This window comes from Pempheris klunzingeri, chromosome 6, assembly GCF_042242105.1.
Source record: "Pempheris klunzingeri isolate RE-2024b chromosome 6, fPemKlu1.hap1, whole genome shotgun sequence".
NCBI classification, from domain to species: domain Eukaryota; kingdom Metazoa; phylum Chordata; class Actinopteri; order Acropomatiformes; family Pempheridae; genus Pempheris; species Pempheris klunzingeri.
In genome coordinates, this window is record NC_092017.1 from 19238438 (window position 1) to 19261924 (window position 23487).

Consider the following 23487-nt stretch of genomic DNA (forward strand, 5'->3'; position numbering starts at 1 on the left):
ATATCTGTAAAATAAAGATTTCAAGTTCAGCTTTTTCTTCACAGTCTGATGATCCCAGTCTGAATCTCCAAACTCATCATCATTCACGTCCTTGTCTGGTCTCCAGGTAACAGTCACTGTCTGTTCGATGTTTCCAAACAGAAAACGGTCCAGCTATTCAAATCACACACAGATTATGCCCATTTAAGCTGCATAGGCTTTATTTCAGCAGCATCACTGCCTAATGTTGATCCCTGTGCGGCAGTCAGAGCAGATTGTATGTCATTATCTGTACTGATGTAGGTCTTTTTACCTTTCTTACCATAACCACTTTTGTGGTTTCAGGACATCCATTCACCTGAATCGACACTTTGCAATTTCTTGTCCAAGTGTCTTGTTGTGCTGCAGTGGGATGTGCGAGTGCCTGGCGACATCAGCACTCTTTTTGGTGAGCTGCTCATTGAAATGCACTCCGGTCCCAGACAGCTTCCTAGCCCGTTTTATAAGCTCAGTCCTGCTCTTTCGATTCACAAAAATAACTATAACTGCAGGCTTATTTCTGCTCTCCTAATGGGGAAATGTATGACAAGCTGCAATGTGGCTGCTTTCAATGTGCATTTAAGCCTTTCAATGAACACTATATGAGTTATTGCAGAACTAACAGGGGTGCAATTACCAACAGACTCTGCTGTACATCTTCCGGATGATGATTCCCACATTTCCATTACAGGGGAATCATGCAAAGTGTGGCTGACAGGCCAGAGTCTAGCTAAAGAGATTGTAGTCCAGCACTGGAACGATATGTCATGATGTGTCTCCTGAGCTTTTTAAACATTTCTTACCTGGAAATATCATCAAGTCAGTGACGCACGGGCAAACACAATTTTAAGGTGGACAAATTTGATACCTTCCTAAAAAAAAATCTTCTTTCTAAATCAGGATGCTCTGACTGCGTAGGTATTGTTGGTGTCACAATAAAGAATAATTGATAAAAAAAAAACTCACCTCACTTTTTATCTGACTGATGTTTGGTTCTTGGGTCTCCAGTCGACTTATGATCGAGTCATCCATTTGTGAATATTATTCCACGTCACTGCCGCTTTTCTCCACGTCTTCAATCTTCTTATCCTTTTTCCGTGAAGGGATTTCACTTCATCCATAAAACGGGTTTCTTCACTTATGTCCTCCAACATAAAACTGAAGGGTCTGGAGATTTACAGGATTGTTACAACAGTGTGACGAAGCACTTTGATTTGTTAGTTATTTGATTCAACAGATTAGCCGAGACTAGACATTCCTATCTGGTTAGTTTGGCAATACCTCAGAAATGAGTTCTCAGAAAATTGACTGTATCTTGATAGAAACATGCTTATTTTGATTTTGACTATATTGATCATTTCTATCAACGCTGCCCATCCCTTGGTAGGACGTCTAATAATCAGAAGGTGTTAAAAGGTAAAGAGGAGACGTTTTCATCATATTTCCATCGTTAATCCAAGGATTTTGACCCAAACACTCCCCTTTTTAAATCTCTGAGCTACTGAACACAGAACACAGAAGAGCTGGTGACTAGCAACCCACTTTAATCCCTGTGAAACAAGATGCTCTTTCTGGATATCATTTGGATACAGGAACACGGATGTGTCCCAACAATGTAGCTGTGATGAAAGAAAGGAAGGGGGGGGGGGGGGTATATGTGTGACATTTACAATTCTGATTCACAACACACAAGGCCTGCGGTATTTACAAGGTGACAGTGTCAGAGTTGATCAGTAGTTTAATATGTCTGTAGCACCACTGTAGCACAAAATGGCTGTGTCCAGGAAAACAAAGTTGTAGTTATCAGTACAAACTGAGTAATAAGCCTCTGAAAGTCTGTCAAAAATTAAAATTTTGGATCGGCCTAGTTTGTGAATTCAGTTCAGAAAATGGACATAGAAAGGATACAGCAATAGAAAAAACAGACACCATTAATATACAATATTGATTTGGACGTACAATTTAAACCAAGAATGGTACAAAATATTTCCAGATTTTAGGGTTCCTACATATTTTCATTTTCCCAAATCTCAAAACGTTTTCATTTCACTTCATATTTTGGCCAGTTCACATGCTAACAGGAGAAATGTGACAGTAGACAAAAGATATCACTCAGTATGAGAGACAAACTGCTAACAGGAGCAAATATGACAACATAAGCGACAGATCGATGTGCTAATCATGACTGAGGAATATTTTTGATGCAGTTTTTTGGGCTCTTCTGCTCCCCCATTACTGTGTGAAGACTTGGATGTTAAAACTTAATTCATTTCCCACATGTAGGAACCCTGAGACAGTTTAAATGTGAAAAGTGGAGCCACTAAATGACCATTTAATCATGTCGATACATAAACGTCTCATCTGTTAACTACTGTGATACTTCACGAAAATTCAATGCATCCTGCAGACAAAATCTACTAGAGTTTGCATTCAACAGGTTTCTTCTATTACAAATAATTCTTTCAATATTTGACTAAGACATTTAAATACTGAGTTCCCCAATAATACATGTTTTATACCACATTAACCCCTGTGTAACCTCTTGACAATAAAACACCTTACTGAAAATATCCTGCAGATGGAAAATGTTACAATTCAGTTCCACCAGTTTCAAAGCCAGAAGTGGCTGGATTGAAAAATAGATATATTGTTGCTGGTTATTTGACTTAAAAAAGGAAAAAGAAGAGGGGGCCTCAATGCTGAGAGGCAGTCATAGTAATTAGCGTCCTGTACAAAGAATATGGGAGTGTGCTGTTATTGAATTAATGCAACGAGGTATGGAGTTGATACCACCCAGAGACGTATTCATATTAAGATGGAGGAGAAAAGCATAGCAGCGGATCGAAAAACGGAAAAAAGCAAAAAGGCTTAAAAAACAATATCATAATAACAATAAAATTATTGTTAAAAATAAAAAAACAACCTTGTCCTCTTTAGCTGCAGCTTCAGAGCAAGCTAAAGCACCACTGCAAATACATTAACTCAAAAATAGAAAAGTAACATGCATTAAAAGAGTGCTTGTGTGTGTGTGTGCGTGTGTGTGTGTGTGTGTGTGTGCGTGTGTGCCTTTTCCTGCTTCCGTCCTGAGCTCTCAGAGCCGGTGGAGGAAATGTTTTAGTTCATTAATACAGCACTCAGTAGAATCCACCTCCATTAGCTTACTTCCTATTGGCTCAGCCTCCACTGGCCGAGTAATAATTTAGTGGAGTCGGTTTTTAATACAGGGGTCCGGGGCCATCGTCCTGAGGGAAATGTGAATGGAGGAGGGTCTGCATGTAGGAAACGTAGCCGCTGCTCGGCGGGGGAGGGGACGAGGCGGACAGCAGGGGGTCGGAGTTCAACGTCGCCTCAAAGCGGGGCGACTGCGGGGTCAGCGTGGGGTCCGAGGCCAGGGCTGACTCCATTAGAGCATCGGTGACGGCGACGCTCATGTCCATTGGGGTCTCAGCGTCCATCTGAAGTCCGCTGGTTGAGGCGGGGGCGTCCCGCGGGGTCGTGATGGACTGGGACAGAGGTTCCGAGGTCGGTGGTGTACTAATACTGTGATGCTTTGCTGCTGGTGTTGATACCGGGGCGGTAGTTAAGGGGCAGGCGGGCTTAGTGGTTGTCTCCATGGGGGTTTGCGCGGGCGGGGTTGAGCTTGAGGGCAGGCGGCGGCGTTTGGCTGCTTTGGCTTCATCTGCTGATGAAACCTCCTCCTGCGTTACAGGTATGGCCTGAAAACAGGCAGGTTCAGGTCACACGGGGATTATCGGTAGAGTGTAGTTGCATCTAAAGTCACTCCCTATTTACTACACTTGGTGACAGCCATTTTATTTCTATTCATTCAAACTCCTGTGCCCAAGAACAAGTCGGTAGTTATGTTACCTCAGCTTGATTACACACACAACACATCTAACACCAGCAGAGTGTCTATGTCTAAGTTAGTTTAGATTGTGTTTGGTCTTTTTGTTATTGTTGTCATTTTCAGTGTAGAAAGTTTTACTCATATAATCTGTGAAATTTGTTGTGTGCAAAGGATTTAAAAAGTCATCAGAGCCTTCTTTTGATACAAATATTCATGGAAAGCTTTCTGGCATTTCAGAAATATACTGAGACTTTTTTTTTTTTTACCATATAAAACTGATATTTATGAAAACTAACAGCCCACACACAGGCCTTTATCCCCAGTGGGCTGCAAAGCTGTTTGTTTGAATAAATGGTTGTTTCATCTGCAACTACTTTGTCCGTTTATTGAACAATACAAGCTATTGTCTGGCTGCTCTTTCTCATCGTCTGTCTCTGCAACCGTTTCTAAAATCTACTGAGAAAAACGAAGCCAAATAACTGCCAAATGAAGGTGTCTTGTAATAATAAATGAGAGCCGTGCATGTGGTGTGCGAGCACGATAGAAAGCAGAATTTCAGTAATTTACTCACCAGCCTGGCTCGGACCCTCTTGGGCAGTTCTTGGTCTGGCTGATGGATCTCTGAGTGTTTAAGCATCAGCTGACTCTGGTCCTGAAACTCAACCTGGTAAGAAACAATGAAGCTTTGGATTAACCAACATTTGCAATTGTTTTTTTTTCTCCCGTGAGTAGAGAAGACAGTTGGGTACACATGGAGAAAAGTACAAACATGATATCCAAACACACTCACCTTGACCAGTAACAATTACTAAAAGCTACATCAGCATAACAGTACAGCGTTAGCATAGCCAAAGACGACACGTCCGTGTGTAGTGAGGAAAAGAGTTGCAGGGTGGCTTAGTGAGCAGAAACACAAAGTTGTGCCCAGAAAGTAGCAGTTGGACTTGCATGACAACCGGTTTCGTCACCAACCACTTGTTCTGTCAAAACTGTCCTTGACCGTGGCACTGAACCCCAAAGCTGCTCACTGACTAGACGGGAGCATCAGCTACACGTTTTAAACTTAAACGGACAAGGTCGAGGTTGTGGCCCTGACACAATGACCAGCTGGAGGCTTGTTAATTCATTGTAACAGCGCTCCTCATCTCTAACAGGACTCTCAATACTGCAGCCAGCGGGCTACGCGGGGACATGAAGGGGGAAAAGAGAAAGATGTGACTCTAAAAGATTCGCCGTCGGAGGAGGTGGAACAGAAAACTAAACAAACATTTCTTTCTAAGCTCATCCGTGTGCATGGGCCAAACGAGGTTCAATAGCTTGTTCGGCAGCTGATATTTAGGTTATTGTTTTGTGTGTTTGTGTCAGAAAAACAGATGTGCTCATGAAACCAGCGGCGTGGAAAAATCTAAGATTAACAACCACGCTTAACCTTGTCTGCTAATGCATTCCTGCATCTACGCGTTTAAGTGACTTTCAAGATGGCATCCCCTGACAGCAGTCCCAGAATCATCATCTCCAATTCTGCATTTTCCACTTTGTAAGCACTCTGCATATTTGCCCCATAAATTCCCCAGCATGCACCAGAGATGCTACATCTCTCCACTTTATGTTTTAATGCCACACTGTATCAAAATGCTCCGCCATGATGTACAAGGGCAGCCAATCTCTCCACGCGTTGATGAAAACCAGATTGGGGAACCAAACCACGGGGGGCAATTAGAGCGCCCTGTTACCAAAAGTTCACAGGTTCAATCCCTTCCTGTCACTCTGCAGAGAAGCATCAGACAAAGTGTAAATGATACACGCAGAGTACTCGTCTAACTTTTTTTTCTGCACCACATCTTAGTAAAACTGTATTAAGAAGTGTTATTTCCAGCTTGATGTGACTTCGGTCCACACACTACAGCTGGGAATTACACACACTGCTGCTTGCCCAGCAGGAATGTGATTGTTTTCTATTATTTTTTTCCACATACGTTTAACCTTTCAATTGTGTGAGTTACAGATCAAAACTATGAATCCGGAGTTTTGATCAGCTGTTCAAGGCCGTAAATGAGCGGATATCTAATAGTTTTTTCCTCACCTGGTAGAACTTGTGGGTGTGCTGTCTGACAAATGAAGCGTTGAGGACTTGACCCTCGGGTGTGCTGACCACGAGCAGCTCCCCCACCTCAGGAGGACCGCTACGCAGGCAGTCGTGACTCTGGAGGAGGAGCGGGAGGGAAAAGAAACGGGATGTAGACAAAGAGGAAGAAGATGGAGAGGAATAGAGAATGTGATGGAGGCAGAGAGAACAATGACAGAGAAAGTGCATTAAGAGATCTGAATGTGTCATTTTACTGAGCACTTTTAAAATGCTGATTAAGCCTTGATTTACTAAGAATACTACAAGAAACTGACCTGAGGCAGCTAACAGACAGATTCAACATACTGAATAAGGAGCTTTGAGTAATAAAGATTTTTTTCACAAGTCTTTTAGATATAGTTTTTCGTTCAACCTCTAATTCAGGTGTTATTAAAGTTATGTTTGTTGTAGAACATACGGCAGAAAGTCATTAAAAGGTTATTTGAAGTTACATTTCCTCATATTTTCATTTACAAAGACGCTCCAGCTACAAAAGCATTTCAGAATGGGATATTTCCTTCTTGCTTTAAAAAAGGAAATTAAATATCATATCTACAACTTGTACTCTCTTAATGAAAGAGTTTGGTCTAGACCTGCTCTTTTATGGAGAGTGTCTTGAGATAACATTTGTTATGAATTGGCGCTATACAAATAAAGATTGATTGATAGATACACACACACACACACACACACACACACACACACAGACAGGTAGTTGTGTAACTCAGCTGTAAGAACACTCACTAATATGTTTTCTGGGTGGAGGTTGTCACAATATGAGCCGTCATCGAAGTTGACCTCGTAGAAAGTCTGTGTTGCCATGCCGATGATGGTGCAGTGGTAGTACCAGCCATCGCTGCTGCGACCAATCACCTTCTGGCCCAGGTTCAGACCTTGTGGGCCTTTTGGTGCTGTTCGAGGCTGCAGGGGGAAAACCACAGAGAATGGTTGACTTGTGACTGAACTTCCTACTTAAAAGCTATTTTTCAATTGTACTTTGAGTGAACCTCCTGTCACATCAGACATGTCGAATGATGAACTGTTGAGGTGTTAATTTGACAAAAACACAGACCGCAACGTTTTGACTGCTTCTCTTGATTAGCATTTACCTTCGGGGGGACCCTTTTATGCTTGTTGCAGGTGACGGACACCACATACGGCCAGTCAGCCGGCGTCATCACTACTCCGGCGATTTGGCCGCAGGTGACGTGGAAGGAGGTGGCACAGTTCTCGTACGAGCACTGGATGCAGGCGCCGCAGTTCTGACTGGCACTCTTGTCATGGCAGAACACACACTTCTACGATGAAAACAGAAAATAAAGACTTTGGTTAGCAGGTTTGAGGCTGGAGACAAATTCTCCTTAATCTCTTAAGCTTATTTCTGTTTCACTGGATTGTCTTTCATGGATATTCAAAGATCACAAGAATGTTATTATGATCCTATGGTACACTTTGTTGCACATTACAGGCAGCTACAGGTTTCTTTCAAAGCCAGTGAATGTAAAAGTTTAGTTTATTCCAAAAGGAACGAGGAAACACTGGTGCTGACAATTACCAAGCCTCCTACAAAAGCAAATATCTCAGTCTAGTGTTACAGTGAACTGGCTGTTGCCACAGTGAAGATTTTATTTCTGTCATGAAAACCCAACTGTCCTACGGAGGCTGTTGGTATTGATTAAATAAATAAGTTAGTACCTGACCAACTAAACCCCACCCTGCTACTCTAAGACAGTTAAAACAAGGACACTTTCTCCACCCTTCTAGTCTGGCACATACTCAAACCGCTTGTAAGGCGTGTTTTCAGTTTTGAACGTAAAATGTTTGTGCAGTCATCAGTGTCAGTAGTGTGGTGAGACAGACTGGACTGAGGTAGATTCTCTACCAGCCTTTGCTGAAAATGTCAACACTTTTATGATAACACAACACATCCAAAACTGTCACCCGTCTTATCCTTTTGATGTCTTGCGTCACTTGTTCAACTCACACTCTTTCACAGTCATACAAGGAATTTGCTATTCGCCCATGGACCACTTTCCCTTTCAAATTCCTTCAATTCATCCCCACATCCTGAGTGTGAAATTACCACCAGCCAACCAAATCTTTGACTTTGGCCGGGAACCTCGTCTACTCTCCACTGAGACACTTTGACACGTACAAGCCTGAACACACAACGGCACAACCTTCCTTCTTCATTTTCAATCACTATGAATGCTTCAACCCCCCGTGTCTATCCCCCCATGTCTCTACCCTTACTTCCCTTCCCTTCCTTACATCCCTCATTTGTTCCTCGATTTGCTCAAAACGGAGACGACACAGGAGAGATGAAAAACTGGGATGCAACGAGAAAAGAGAATAACAGCATGTGAGGAAATTTGATCTGCATGTTATCTTCTCAAAACACCAGGGGAGGTGTGTTTGAAACATTATCTCCCTTCAAAAGCCTAATGGAAACATTTATCTATCAAGATTCCTGCTAAAGGAATAAATGTGATAAAAGGAAAGTGGAATTGTATATGTTTAGCTCATGAGAACATACTTTGATCTCACTCAGTCTATTACTCCCCAACTTTGACAGCCATCTGATCTTATGTGACTGGTTTCTTTCTGTCTACCTGTTTTTATTGTAATTATCTATCATCACACGCTATGTCTTCCCAGTCTCTTGCTCATTCTCCCTCCATCCTCCTCCTCCTCTTGACAAATCACACTACCAGCAGCTGTAGCGCAGCGCGTGGTCGATCAATAAAAAATAAAAATTCTTTATGAAGGTGCCAATACTTCATTTTTGTACCAGTGAAGGAAGAATGTACAACAGCTCTCAAAAGAGCTGTGCTGTGGGATATTTTCCACGCATGGTATACTTTTCCACTACTGAAGGACGTGATATGACACCAGCCTGAAAAAACTAAAGCACCAAGACACATTGGATGTATGTTCATTTGTCTATTTATACCTGATCCCACTTATTCTACTAATACTAACCTATTTTTCACCTATTTAAGCCTCTATTTGTAGAATTTCAAAATGTCTGAATTGGGCCATAAAGGCAAACTTTAGAACAGTAGTTTGGTTTAGAACATTGTTTTGGTTTGTGTTATACCAGGAGAATGGACCTGGACTGGTTGGTGGAAACAGTTTTAAGGATTCTATGATGATTTATTTAAACAGCTTGCGTTTTCAAGCTTGGGGTTGTTTTTTTCACAGAACAGAAATCGCAGTACCTCTAGGTGCAAGAAGCAACACTACCTTAGGGAACGTACACCTTTTCAGGATTTGTGCAGTGTTGCTGTGCCTGAGAAGTTCTGAAACAACTAAGACAAAAGTAGCTTGTGTGAAATCTCTATGTCCCTGAAACCTAAACGTTCAAAGATGGGGGGGTGGGGGGGGGGGTGGAAATACAGATTGCTGAACACGGTGCATTATTAACTGGTTTCAAGGGCGTGTGTTCACATTTGATCAGCCCAGTCATCTGGATTATTCGACCACAGAGCTTCTTCTCATGGCCTTTTAAGAAGAGATGGAGGAAACCTGCTTTGACAGCACTTGGATGCAAATGTCACCCAGCTTGTCTTTGATAGATTATTCAGAGAGAAGGGGAGGGAGGGGGGTGACATTATTTGTAGATTTGTGATAATGCACCAGCAGCACTACCATTGCCTGTGAAGTGGGATCAGGTGAAAAGGGGGGGGGGGCGAGACTGGGAAGGAGGAATGGAGAAAAAGAAAGATGGAAGGGAGGGAGGGAGGGAGGGGACGAGTTGTGTTCAAAGATGCAGCAGCAATAGGGAAATTGCCTTCTGCCCACGGGATCGATGCAGTTCATTTGGCGCAGTGAGAAATGACAGCTGATTATTCAGCCATTCCCCTCAGCACATATGTTTTACCCCATGTCCTCCACAGCTTGCAAAAACACGATCAATCCATCCACCGGGGAAGGAGGGAGGGTAACGGAGAAAGTGACAAATACAGAGGCAGTGAGCAGAAAAGACAGAAATACATTTAAATGTAGAAATGGCCGTAGGAGTGAGAGGAGGAGATCAGGGAAGACGAGCGAATTCTATGGCAATGAGACAAGACAAAAGTAGTGATTTTTTAGGTTTGAAATGACTGGTGGGTACAAAAAACTTTTGGAATTGGTCCAGTAGATCGCACCCACTGGCAGCCTAACCCGGGCAGCGAATGGGCTGTAGTGGCTGCTCTGTAATCCTTTTAGCGCTTTTAGTGGATGTGCTTTGATCGGACACAATTGCCCCAATCGAAGCATGTCCACTGAAAGTGCTCGTTTTTGCTACTGACAGGCTCAGATTGTTATTCCAAGTGTCTGACAACATTATGGAAAGGATCCCTACAGAAACAGACTTGTCAGATCCTTTTTGTTTAAGCAGAAACAGTCATTGTATCACGCAGTTCAAAAACCCATCACACTGCAGATGGTAATTTTAACTTGCAGAACATAGGAGTTACTGGTCTATTGCTACTTCAGTGGGTTAGATTGTTGGTGTTACTGTGTGTTGTGCAAATATTGTGTTTGATCCGAACTAAACCTTTAAAACACCAAAGTCACACAACACAGACAAACTAACTGATCAAGACAGTGGTAGACCAGCGACTCCTGTGTAAAATTCCTAATTTTGTCAATGGAGTCTGGTGGCTTTGAACCAAATGATACAACTGTTGTTTCTGGTTAAACAAAAAGGATCTTACAGGTCTATTTCTATAGGGATCATTTCTGCAATGTTGTCAGGCACTTAATATAATAATCTGCGTCTGCCCTAGGCAAAGACAGGAACTGTGAGTACAGTCACTGAGAACAGTGGACATATTTTGTTCTGCCGTAATTACCCGAAAGGATTACATTACAGTCACTGTAGCTCGTCTACTTCTTGGCTGACAATAGAGGTGACCTACTGGACCAATTCCAAACTTCTCTTTTACCTACTAGTCAACTTAAAATGTAAAAACAGGACCCTGGTTTAAAAAAAACCAGGAATAATCCTTGAGTTTAAATGTTAACCCCTGCCTGTCTGACATTAGTATGTATGAATTAACTTTTATTTTCTCTCTGCATGTATTTACCAGATTCTTGCGTGTTTCTGGAACAGCGCTGACGTCCACTGGCTCCCTGTCAATGACGTTGACAAAGCGAGCTTCAGCAACAGCAATGGCACAGATGACATGGACCCACCTGGTTACAGAGAGAGAGAGAGAGAGAGATCATACAAAAGTTTTTGGCTTGTGAAGATCCAACAGAGAGAGCACTATGAGACATACAAGGTTGATAACTTCACTGGGAAAAGTGTGAGGTTTTGTTATTTGTCACATCATTAGCAAATGTTGCACACATGAAGAAAACTGCCGCAATGAAAAACAAGCGTGTGCCACTAACCGGTTGTCTGTCGTCGTCTTCAAAGCTCCTCCCCTCAAGTTACACAGACAACACTCCTAAAAAACAGAAAGCAAATGAGGACTAAGTTTAGGTGGTGAGGAAAACAGAAGACACAGGGACAGAGAACTCAAACCTTGGCCCATTTAGTACCCTGGTTTGCTATCATAATGGCTGCTGAGGAACTGTGCACGGCGAAATGGTGGCTGTATTTCTTCAGACTCGTGTCTGTTTTTCTAGACTTGTGTCAGAACCCCAAATTGTATTTCTAAATTGTGTACTTTGCATAAACTATTGCTGCTACTCACCACTGTCCAGGCTCCTGCTGCACACCTGGAGCACATCCAGGAGTCACTGACAGAGTCTTGCTTTACACCATAACAACCTATAGGAGAGGAGAGATTAATGGCTTCACATGTCTTTCCCATAGCATTTAGCATTTGATGTTTACACAGCACTTTCTAGATCTGTGATTCACAAAGTGCGGGCCAACGGCAGCACTCAGAAACATTATGAGCAGCCCCTGAGCCTGACATGATTATGTTTTAATCATCTGGGGTCCATTTCAATACTTTCACTTTCAACAGTCTGCAGTATAATACACTGCTCGGCTACCGCATCAAACTGCACCCCCTTAACGACTGCCTGCCATCTTAGGAGTGACGACTTGGAGAAAGCTGCTGGTTGCATGGCAACAAGTGGCACCTTGTGAGTGTCACAGGAATTAAGTTCTGTCATCAATGCAAGTGTTGTTAGCCAAAGTCTCTCTGTCTGTCTCTCGATAAATGAAATGAAAATACATTTATTTTGTTTAATGTGTGCAGACCTCAATCATATACCTCTCCCTAAATTGGCACTCAGTCATCAACATTTTGACAACTAGGCTCCATGGCAACTTGAGTGAAGCTCTGGTATTAATCCAGTGTTTATCAAATACTTCCTAATCTTTATAATTGCGATGTTTTTTCGTGTCCTTTCCTGCAACACACCAAACCTGCTTGTTAACCAGATTGTCAGCACTTTCTATGTAATCTTTTGTCACCATCTCCAATTTTCTGGAGAATTACTTGTGAACCGAAAGGCTTGAGCTTTATGTTAACACCTACACAGTTCAGAATGATGTCGTTGATAGTTGAACGTCCACAACAAAAGAATGAAGAGCAAAGGGATGGAGCGCCGAGCGGGTGTTTTTGACAGGAGCTCTTTCTGCTTCATGTGTTCTTATCAATAACAGCGCTGCTTCCCCAGCTGAGCCCAGCTCATCCCTGGATGACTAATAAACTGCCCTTTTTGAAGGTGCACTCCAACTTTAGGGATAATAAGAACCCAAGAGGGTTGGTGTGGGTGTGTAAGTGTGTGTTACTGACTGAGCACGTGTGCACATGTCAGTGGTGGGATTTATCTGGATGTATGTGCTGCCTGACACGGAACATCCACATGTGCGGACATTTAAAAACTACTTTTTAACATATGCCACGAAATGAACAGACCTTTTGTCTAGGTAACTGATGTTAACATTTGGCAATGAGAAGTAGAGCCGAGCCAAAGAGATCCCAGGGCTGATTCACTACAAAGTTAACAAGCTGCCTGTCCTTTGACAAAAGCCATATGTCTTTTAAAAGTTAAAGTTGTGAAAAATGGTTGAGTGCAGCAAACAGGGTACATAAGAGCTGGGGAAGTTTATGGTGTGTTGCCTTACGAATGACCTTTACATTGCTTGAGCAGCCACTTGGCTAGTTTAACCTGAGTCAAGAGGAGTTTAACTAAGAACCCTGACTGAGAGGGGAAACAGGAGTTTATTGCACTGTCATCTTCTATGCTTCCTATTTTTCCTCCTATTCTAAGGGATCCAGTGATCATTTAAAAAAAGTTGTGAATAAAGAAGAGCAGCGAAATGCCCAATAGAGTCTCCCTTGTAAAGCTTGTCATTCCATTCATTTAGTGGCTTGTAGCTGGCTCAGACAAAATTCAGTGCGTTATAAATGAAATGCTGCAGTGAGCCCACAGCTGCTAGTCTCACAGGGGAACAGAAGCAAACATAACTTTTCTACAACAATAAGCAGAAAGCTAAAAACATCTCTTATTCTTTAAATCCACAAAACATTGTTAACCAACAGAGAACTTGTATATCAGTTATATCAGCGTTAAGCCCTATTTCATATCCATTCGATGTATTGCCTGCCTATGTATGTGGATCTTGTGGCATTAAGTGATGTTTGTCTGCTGCAATCATCCCATAATAGTTACATTTTATCAAAAAAATAAAATAAATAAATAGAAAAAAATAGAAAACTTCTAACGAGCAAACCTGAGGCTGCTCTCAGTGACAGTACTCACAGGTCCTGGAGCTACTTCAGTCTGAAAGCTGTAATTAAATACTCTTTGCTAGAAAGCCTGCTGCAGCTGCAAGAGTGTTGACTTTTCATTAACAGCATACAAACACTGCACTGTGCTCAGGTTTATTTTAACTGATCATCTTTCAAAAACATTTACATATGTAGGTTAAAGTCCATATTCTTGACTAGCGCAACTGCCCCCGAAGTGCTATTTGTTTGCAAACAGGGTTCAGCACACTATGTTTGGTCCCAGCGTTGCTCAAATACAGCCAGCATCCTGTCTTGCGGTGTTGAGGGTTTTGTACTTACTGGCATGAACCTGCATGTAACAAGAGGAACAGCAGACCAGAAGACTGTTTCCATCCTCTCCAATGTGACAGCTGGTGGGTGGAGGCTCAGTGTTGCCTGCACCAACGCTGAAGCACATCTCTGGGACCAGTGGACGAGTCAGACTGCCATGACAGGGAAGGGAGGCGCGCTGGCTTTCATTTCCAACAAAGACATCTTTGTGTGGCTGGAAAGGCCGGAGGAAAGGAGATACAGATACATAATACAGTTAGTGGATTGTGTCTATGTTGATTGTTGGTCAGCCAGTCAATGTTTGGAACGAACTGAAAGTAATAATCGTCCCCTTGTCCGTCCATCTCCCGCAACAAGAAGGTGAACATGAGAAGAACATTCCTGAATTTCCTCCGGAGATAAATAAAAGTATTTCTGATTCTGATTTCTGATCCTGATGAGCTCGTGTGTTGACACAATGGAATGAGGAAAACATGCAAGTTGCTCTCTCATATCAATCACGCATAATAAATACATGACAATAGTGGAATGAGATGGCATATCTCCTAATGAAAGCAACGCAAGCATGAGCATTTGGTCAGACAAGAGCATTTCAACCAACCAATCGATCTACCGAGCACAAGATGTCAGACCTATAAAAATAATTATACAAATGCTGGCATTTCTAGTTCTGATAGTTAATACCTAAACCACTGCTACTCAAACTACTGACTGACCATCACTAATAACACCAATAACCTGCTGAACTGCCTGTTTTTGGAACAGCTACTGCTATCACTGCCATTCCCACTTCACTGGCATGTGTGTGTTTCTGCTGCAGTGTGTGGCCGTACCTTTGTGTAGGGACAGAAGAGCGAGCAGACAGCACAGTGTGGCTGGAGTGCTGCCACAGCAGCATTGAAGGCCTTCTCTGCCAGGAAGTTGGGTGAGTGATTCTGCCACAGGTGCTCCTGTTTCTTCATGTCGCTGTCCAGCGGCATGGGGGAGGACAGTTCTGTGGGGGGAAAAAAACACATAAAATGCATGAAAGATGTGCTGCTCCAAAAGAAACAATCTGAAGTAAGTAGTGCGTAATTAAGAGATGTTGTAAGATTCATTATGGGTAATGATTTTACTTTTTCTATGAAATGCATGTGAAGCATTTCATAGGATCTTTTCAATAAGGGAACCCTGGCCAAGAGACAAAAATAGCACATTGTGTTTGAGACAACAACACCACCACTTCTGATATAATTGGCTGATGAGCAGTGAAGCCCCTGGAGCTACTGATCCAGACTGTTAAACCTGGACAGACGGCAGAAACAACTCTTCAGAAGCTTGCCATTTAACTCTCTTTTCTCCCTCCATCAGCCCTCTCCTCGTTCTCCTCCCACCCTTTTGAAGGACAAGCCCCGAGTCGGGTCCCCTGCTGCAGACTTGAAGTGACTTTGAAAGCAGGTAATTGGAAGTCATGATCCCCCGATCAATAAGTGTCAGTCAGAAAATAAAAAGAAAAATGCAGAAGGGAGGGGGGTCTTGATTTCATTATCCCCACGGGGAACTTTAGTCCTGTTTGTTTTTCTTCCTACAGATCGATAATCAAAACAAAAATGGTGTCATCTTCATTGTAAGTACAGTGATGAAGAGGAGAATGTGTGGGATGAATAATGACGGAGAGAGACGACAGAAAGGATGGTTATAGGTGACTAACTGTCTTTATCAGGGCTCAACTGGCATGGGCTTCTTTAAAAATCGCATGACCAAAATCTCAATCTTTAAATGAGTTATTAATCCTTGTATAATTCACTTGTTTGACCATATTTTTGTTCATGTCAAGGAGAAATTAAACAGCCTTTACAACACCTGACGGCGTGTTTCTCAACAGACGTCAAGATTTATCAAATTCTTGTAGGTAGATTTGCAGCTTCCCTTTTAACAGCAGGAAATATTTCAATACAAAAAGTACCAAGTTTAAAATGAGGATATGTTTAAAGTAAAATACACTCAAGGTTGAATAAATGTGAAGTGACAGATGCATACCTTTGTCACTGCTCGGATCTTGCTTGAGGATGGACAGAGGAGAACGCATGGGTGGCTTGCTGAGGGGGTGACGGCGACTCTTTTTGACCTCTGTTGGCATCTTCATCTTGGAGTAGCATGCCTGATGAAATGTTAGACTGTTTCATATCGTCTTTTTCCCATTTTATATTCTAACTTTCCAATATACAGCTGATTTAATAATAAATTAAAGATTTTAAATGCATTAAAAAGTGGACACTAATGTAGTAAATTGCTGTGGTCAAGTACGGAAATAATGGGAATACATTTGGAGATATAGGGGTCATTCACCGTATTTAGCATGTAAAATGCAGATCGAAACAACCCTTAATATCATCAATATCACCAAGAATATCATCAGCAGACATAATTGTAAACCCTTCAAATAGAAATGACAAAACAAAAACACATAAAATGTAAAGTATGCTATGAGGAAAGGTACCTTGAAAATTTGAGCTAACATGTAATATGTGCTTTGCTTTAAGCTACTATAGGCTTATTAACTGAAATATACAAAATATCGACTCCAGAACATCCGTCTTAACTGAGGAAGCGTTTAGTCCTTTGGCTCAGACAGTGCAGTAGTGGTGGTGATGTGTTGGGTGAATGGGAATACAAAGGGTTGTAATTTTACTTCCTAATTCCTATTTAATAGGATGCTGGAAAAGTGCACATGTGATGAAAGAGTGCATAATAATTAAATACATGGTAACAACTGAATTAAATGGTCATACATTTAACCAAAACATCCCATAAGATCTAGTATTGCTTTTTTTATGTGAATAAGTTTGCTATCAAAAAGGTAAAATTTTTTTATATTGAAATTGTAAAAAATTTCCCAAAGTCCCATCTTCTACTTTCTTAGGGAAATGTACTGACCCTCTGCAACCCTGCTCCTTCCTTACCTGCAACTGTGGCAGAAAACCAATTAAAATTCTAGAGCTTTGACTCTGTTTACAGAACAGCCAGCTTCATATTTGTGCAGTAAAAAGCAGATGTGGCTTGAAAATAATGAAAAGATGCTTCCCTGACACAATAATGTGTTGCACCTCAAAGAAGAAATCTAATTGACTTTGAGTTTGAAGAATCTAACCTGGGTAGCACTCACGTCTGCAGGGATGTCGCTCTGTCTCGGGGTGAGAGGGCTCCCCACCTCCAGATGACTGACCGTGGCGTTCTTTGATTTCTTTATGCCAGATGTAGCAAACTGCTCAAAGGCTTTCTCAAACCCAGTAATGGCGCTGTGGATGTTTGACATCTTCTTCTGCTTTTTCTGCTTCTTTTTCTCAATGTCCTCTGTGAAGTTCTGTGGTTTGGCCTCCAGTTCTTGTGCTGGCAAACGGGAAGGGGAAAAAAAGATGTTCAGAAGAATAGATATGACTCATAAAACCCTTTGTATGATTCTGTTTGATCGTAAATGTGCCCGTGTGCGACTGCAAGCATGTATGTGGGGGAGAAGAGAGCGACCTCGCTGTGCTGCGGCCTGTGTTCTGACACACCTGTTTGTAACAAGGAGGCTGTCGTTTGCACGTCTCTAACCTTAACTAGACAAACCAGGTTTTCCGTTTGCCATCACAGCTATAAGCTCTTCAATTTTGTTAAGTTTAGTGCATGTATTTTATGTATTTCCTGCCCTTGTGTGTTTCCCACGCCTGTGATAGTCAGCCCCACCCTGACTGTTTCCACTTGTGCTCCCTTCCCTGGTGTACATACTGTCTGCGTCTTCCCCTGTCTTGCGCCAGGTCGTCTTGTGCCATTGTGTCGAGCGTTCCAGCGTCCTCAGTCAGTGTTAGTATCTTGTTGAGAGTGTTACAGTCTAGTCAGGTTTGTATTTGTCAGAAAATTTTGTATATTTTTTTTGGTGCCTTGTCTTTGTTGATCTTGTTCAACAATAAACTGCACCTTTTTACCATCTGTTTGCCTCTTCTTGTGTGTGCTGCTGGTCGTAACAGAATGACAGCTGTTTGCATAACATGAATTAGCTCAGGCAGGAAGGTGAGTGTGTATCGATGTATCAACATTTGGGGGCCCACTTGTTAATAGGAAGCATTAAAGATCTATGGCAACAGAAAGATAATGTGTTAATGCTTTTATTGCATACAACTGACTGTACTGGGCAGCGGCTGTTTTTCGGTTGCCACAGCACATGCTCCAAGATAAAATCCCTGTTTTGTGTGTTTACACGCACACAAATAAAATGCAGTGTCTTACTGCTCTTATCGTCCTCACCTTCCGAAACTGGCGTCCCTGCTGCTTTAGCAGCGGCCTCAGCAGCCTCCTGCTCCTCTCGCTCCATGGCCTCCAGGGTCATCATGGCCTCTTTGGCTAGACGCTCCTCTCTCTCCTGCCTCCGCTGGGCTTCACGCTCCTCCACCTGACGCTGGTACTCGGTAGCATTCAGCTCAATGCCTTCCTCCGCCAGCACCTTCACTTCCTCCAGCTTGAGACGACGGACCTGTTTCATCTTTTGCATGGCCCTGAGGTGGGGCACAAAGGCCGGTGAATAATTCCATTCATGTATCAATTCAATTTATGTAGTTTGGTCTCTCACCTTCGCAGGAGGTTTGCTCGGTGGGTCACACGATGCTGCCTCCAGCTCTCCAGTTCAGGGCTGCTGAGCTCAGTGGCCTTAAGGTGGTCCAACAATGTAATGTCTTTGCCCTGCTTCCACAGCTCGTAGCGATCCGGTTGAAGGCAGCGCACAAACACGTCCATGGAGATCTTCACCATGTCCTTGCGACATGTACACTAGAGAGACACAGGCCCAGAAGGAAGACTGCTTTTAGAGCAGAGACTAGCTGCAGTATGGCATGAAGCAAACTATTTTCCACGATAAACAAAGCAGCGCAATCCTCCGCAATGGCATAATGTTGGTGCAGCAGGTGCTACAGATGACACTTTTAGTTACACTTCATAGATTTGACTGAAAGCTCTGCAGTGAGAGATCAAAGGAGGAGGTAACAGTCTGTGGCAAACGAATGGAGAAGCCCAAGAAACAGCATGGAAGAGGACGGTAACAAACAGCAGGGGAGAGTAACAGCAAAGAATACCAGAAATCAAACTTTACAAAGAGAGTTCTTGAATTCAACTAATGTGTGTTTCTTTAAAGAATCTTTGGTAATTCATATCATTAGATTTTTATGTATGACTACGGAGTTGCGCACTCTGCCAAGAACGTTCTCACAGCTGAAGAGGTTTTACTTTGTGCAATGAAAGTAGTAACCATTAACATGCTCTAATTCTGCATTTAATACGATGCGTGCAAATAGTATTAATTAAAGATCTGACACCTGATTTAACTTTAATGAGATACGCCATATGGAGGGAGACACATTTACAAAGCTACATTATTCAGCCAGCGTATAGGATCGAAAACTGTATTTGCTGTATTCATGAGTGTTTTTTGAATGATTGTGCACATTAATGGAGTGTGCGAAGAGAGCACGGTGTGTATGAACAAGTAAATAGAGTCAGGTTCGTGCACTTGGTTTAGAGTGCACATTTGGTTTTAAAGCAAAAGGCTGATCAGGGAAACTCAGGTGGAGAGACAGTTACTTGGCTGAAAAGGTTTAGATGACACATCATTCCATCTGTGAGTTATTAGGGTTCAGCTGGATAAACGTAACCCACACATCAGACAGGCCATCAGTGTATCGTGGAGCAGCCAATAGTTAGTGTCCCATGGGGTAATAAATTTGCATCCAGGAAAATATGGCAGTGAGTAAAATATGGCAGGTAATAAGACTTGTTGTAAATGTGGTAATGTGCAGATAGTTCAGAGGTAAATGTGAGTGATAGCTGCATCCTATAACCACTCACACCCCCAAGATGACTCCACAAACGTTCATGATAACATTGCAGGGCAATGAATCATTCTGCTGACTAGAGAAAGGAGGAGCTGTGGAGCAACAGACCTGTTAAATGAAACCACAGGGCCGAATATGAGTGAGGTGAAAATGGCAGCTACAGCAGAAAGAAGTGTGGGAATGAAGGAAACAAAAGGAGGGAGATGAAACAAACAAAGATGGGGGAGGAAAGAGAGATGAAAATATTTTCTTTTGTGCCTCGCTTGCTGTATTACATTCTGGCCTTATTATTTCCCGAGCTATACTGAGAGCTTTATGTTCAATTACTGGAAACACAGCAGCTCACCCTCCCCAGCAAAACAATATCCAGCCTACATCTCATCTAGACACCACTTGACAGATGAAACATTAAAATATGGTGTTGGAAGGGGGTGGAGGGTGTTGGTGTAGAAAGTAGGAGGGCAGAGAGGGGCAAGTGAGCAAGAGTACAGCTGATTGCTGCCATCACGAAACCTTTGGTAAAAACGACGACATGTCAGGAAAAAACAATTGCAAAAGTGCTATTTTCATTTGTAAAAGAATATAAAGGCTCATTTTATTTTCATGAAACTATTAAGAGGTTATGGAAATTGTTGCCAGCCTCAAGGGCCAGGATGAGTTACACTTTATTATCATATAAAAACTTAATTAGAGGAGGGAAACAGATTTGGAGATGCACAAGATTTAGAAAAACAAAAACTCACCCTGAGGCAGGCAGTCAATGAGCCCTGAAGTATACTTGGGCTCCTAATGAAGCTAAATTGTTGGAAGCGGAGAAAACCTAGAGCCTGGGGACTCTCTATGGATCGGCAAACTCGGTGGATGTGCCAAGTACTAACAAATAACAAAACAGGGTTTTATTCTGACCTGTGTGACCCGACCCACAGTGGCTGAAAAATTTCGATGACCTGAAGTACTTAATGCTATATCACTGATGAAGACAGAAAAAAGATTATCCTAACAATGAAGAATGATTGGAGAGGTAATAAAAAATTGTTAAGATGTAAAATGCTAACAGTACTGCACAGCAGGGCTGTATATCATCCAGCTGCTCATGCTGTTAAAACCTACTGTGAAATGAGACAAAAACTTATCTGACACACATTATTTGCTTGTCTGTTTCATAAATGTTTCGAAGGTTTTTTTACTGAGATGAACGCTGTAGAAGAAATACTGACAAAATTTAAATAACGACTAAATAGCTCTAATTTTTCTCACCCTCCCACCCATTTCTTTATCTCCCAATATAAAACTCTATTCAACACCAGCTGCTTAATATGCTGAATATAAAGGGGGAGATTTAAAGACAACAGTAAGCGATATGGAAATGTTAAGTATTAAGGGGTGTACGGTTTTCGCAGCTGTAGACCTGACTGTGTGCATATCCAACGCCATATACAGCACTGTACTGCTGCATCTGTCTAGTTTATGTTGCACCAAGTCTGTTGTAAATGTCAGCAATTTTTCAACTGTGATTAAACAGCACCCACTAATCTCAGTCTGTGGCCAAACGTCTCTCGTATGAACTAAAGACTTTCCTTGGTGGCGGTATGGACTGGGAATTACAGCGCTGGCCTTGAAACTGAAGGATTCGATGCATCCATACTTTAGACAAGCTTAACTGTCAATGATTGTGATAGGAACAGCAACTGTCACCAACATCAAGACATTGTGAATTCTCTTGATAAATTCAAGTCAGATCATTGGCTGTATTTGTTGCATGTGTGTGTGACATTATTTACTGTAAATCTCCAAGATGACGACACCAAACATGACTACTTGCCCTTGAAAACTCACTGGACAAATGTTGATAATCATTTTCTACTGCTAAGTTTGTATGGAAGATCTTTTCCATTTAATCTTTTCATGGTCTTTTGTGGAAACTTGGGCTTGATGCTGTGTTTTCTACAAAATCATACTCTTATCTGTTTAATTATGCAGTAGGCCTACCACAAAATGTAAAAAATGCATATTGTGTATTAGTTATCATGGACATCTGTTTAATAATGCAGTAAAACTACCACAAAACTAAAAGAATGCATTTTGTTTAATAGTTATCATGGACATAGGCTGCACATAAACAAAGTCTAATAAAAATTCAGCAGGCCCAATCACAGCATGTCTGGATTCGCCAAAACAAGACAAGTCTGCAAATAAAAATAGGCAGAGTGAGTCCTGTGCAATTCACTTTCAAGATGAAGAAGTGATGTGATTTAGTCTTGGAACTGGGAGGATGATTTCTGCTCCTCTCCCAGACAGAAAAATCACTGCAGAAGCCTTGGGGAACAGCAGCAAAGTGTGACTGAGCACCAAACGAACGGAGAGAGGCTTTCATTGAGAATACTAGAGACCCAGAACACAGAAATTGTTAACATTCAGCAAAATAATGGTGCAGCAGACATAACTATTTTCAGAAATAATCTGCAAGATCTTTTTTGCCACCCACTGTGCTTCAGCAGGCTCACTGCTAAGCTGTTTTCTACCAACTTGCCAAAACATTGCGCGTGTAGCACATAAATCAGTGTGGCCATCAGTGCAATGGCTTTCTTTTTCAGTGGTAAGTTATTTCCCTGTTTACTCCAATCAAACTAGTTTAACCGCTTACCAGAGAGATTTTCTCTAAGCTCTGGATGACACCTGATGACCAGATCAAGAAACATTCAGCTCAAAGGTTTTGTTAAAATTATACATGGTTCGAATGTGCCTGGTTATCTATTGTAACAGGACACAAAGTCAATAATGACTACACCCACCGCGTGCATCTACGTTGCGGAGCTGATCTCACACACTCCAGTTACTCTCAATCAATACTCTATACTCTAAATCGCACCAGAAGCGCCGCTGCACGTTTCAGCTATGTCCCCAGAAGCGACTCAGGCTCCGCTCTTCTAAGTATACACACCAGGTCTGTTTTGACAGAGGCCACGAATTGCAATTGTATATACCACCGCATCAATATTATTTTATAATCAGTGGCATCAGGCCAGACATCAACCGGACACCATAGACGATGAGAGGTTTGCCTTGGGTCTGGAAAAACACTTCAACTTTAACTATAACCTGCTGTCTGTAGCCTACAGCACAACAAAGTAGGAAACGCATACAAGAAACACATTTAAACCAGACAAAGAAAATTGTTGCTTATGTTAGAAGCACGAAAGTCATAAAAAAATGTCAAAAGTCAACTAATGAGCCTGGCAAGTGCTCTGTGTCTGAAACGCTCCCGGTGGGATTTAAAACCACGTAAAGGAAGGGAGAAAGCCGGACCGCAGCCAGAAGGCGACGCAGTCGTGCCAGGTGGGTTTTCAGTTTTTGTGGAGCCATGTCTGTTTGAAGTAATCTGACTGAGATGTTAAACCCCTGAACTACCAAAAAAGAAGATGAGATGGCTGGTACCTAATGCATAGTCAGGAAGGTTGAGGAGAAGGTTAATTAAGACTGCAACGTCAGTCAGAAACAACAGAAGTATAACTACATGCGCACACAGCACACAAGGACTGCTGACAGTAGGCCTGCTTTGACCGCAGGTGCGTGTTTGCTTAGTAAGTCGGACAGATGGGTCAGCAGTTGGGGAGCTTGTATTTAAGAAGACTGAGA

General features: G+C 42.1%; 1 protein-coding gene across 1 annotated transcript in view; it reads right to left on the reverse strand.

Annotated features, from left to right (window-relative positions):
* Window positions 1-1551: 1551 nt before the first annotated feature.
* The window catches only part of kdm4b (lysine (K)-specific demethylase 4B), a 48646-nt gene continuing 26710 nt past the window's right edge, over window positions 1552-23487 (reverse strand). The window contains 14 exon segments of the mRNA XM_070832392.1: window positions 1552-3734; window positions 4437-4529; window positions 5949-6068; window positions 6735-6911; window positions 7100-7288; window positions 11066-11174; window positions 11376-11431; window positions 11681-11757; window positions 14018-14222; window positions 14842-15002; window positions 16028-16148; window positions 17139-17377; window positions 18275-18522; window positions 18597-18793. Of these exon segments, the coding sequence (XP_070688493.1) occupies window positions 3234-3734; window positions 4437-4529; window positions 5949-6068; window positions 6735-6911; window positions 7100-7288; window positions 11066-11174; window positions 11376-11431; window positions 11681-11757; window positions 14018-14222; window positions 14842-15002; window positions 16028-16148; window positions 17139-17377; window positions 18275-18522; window positions 18597-18793 (2493 nt within the window). The 3' untranslated portion in view covers window positions 1552-3233.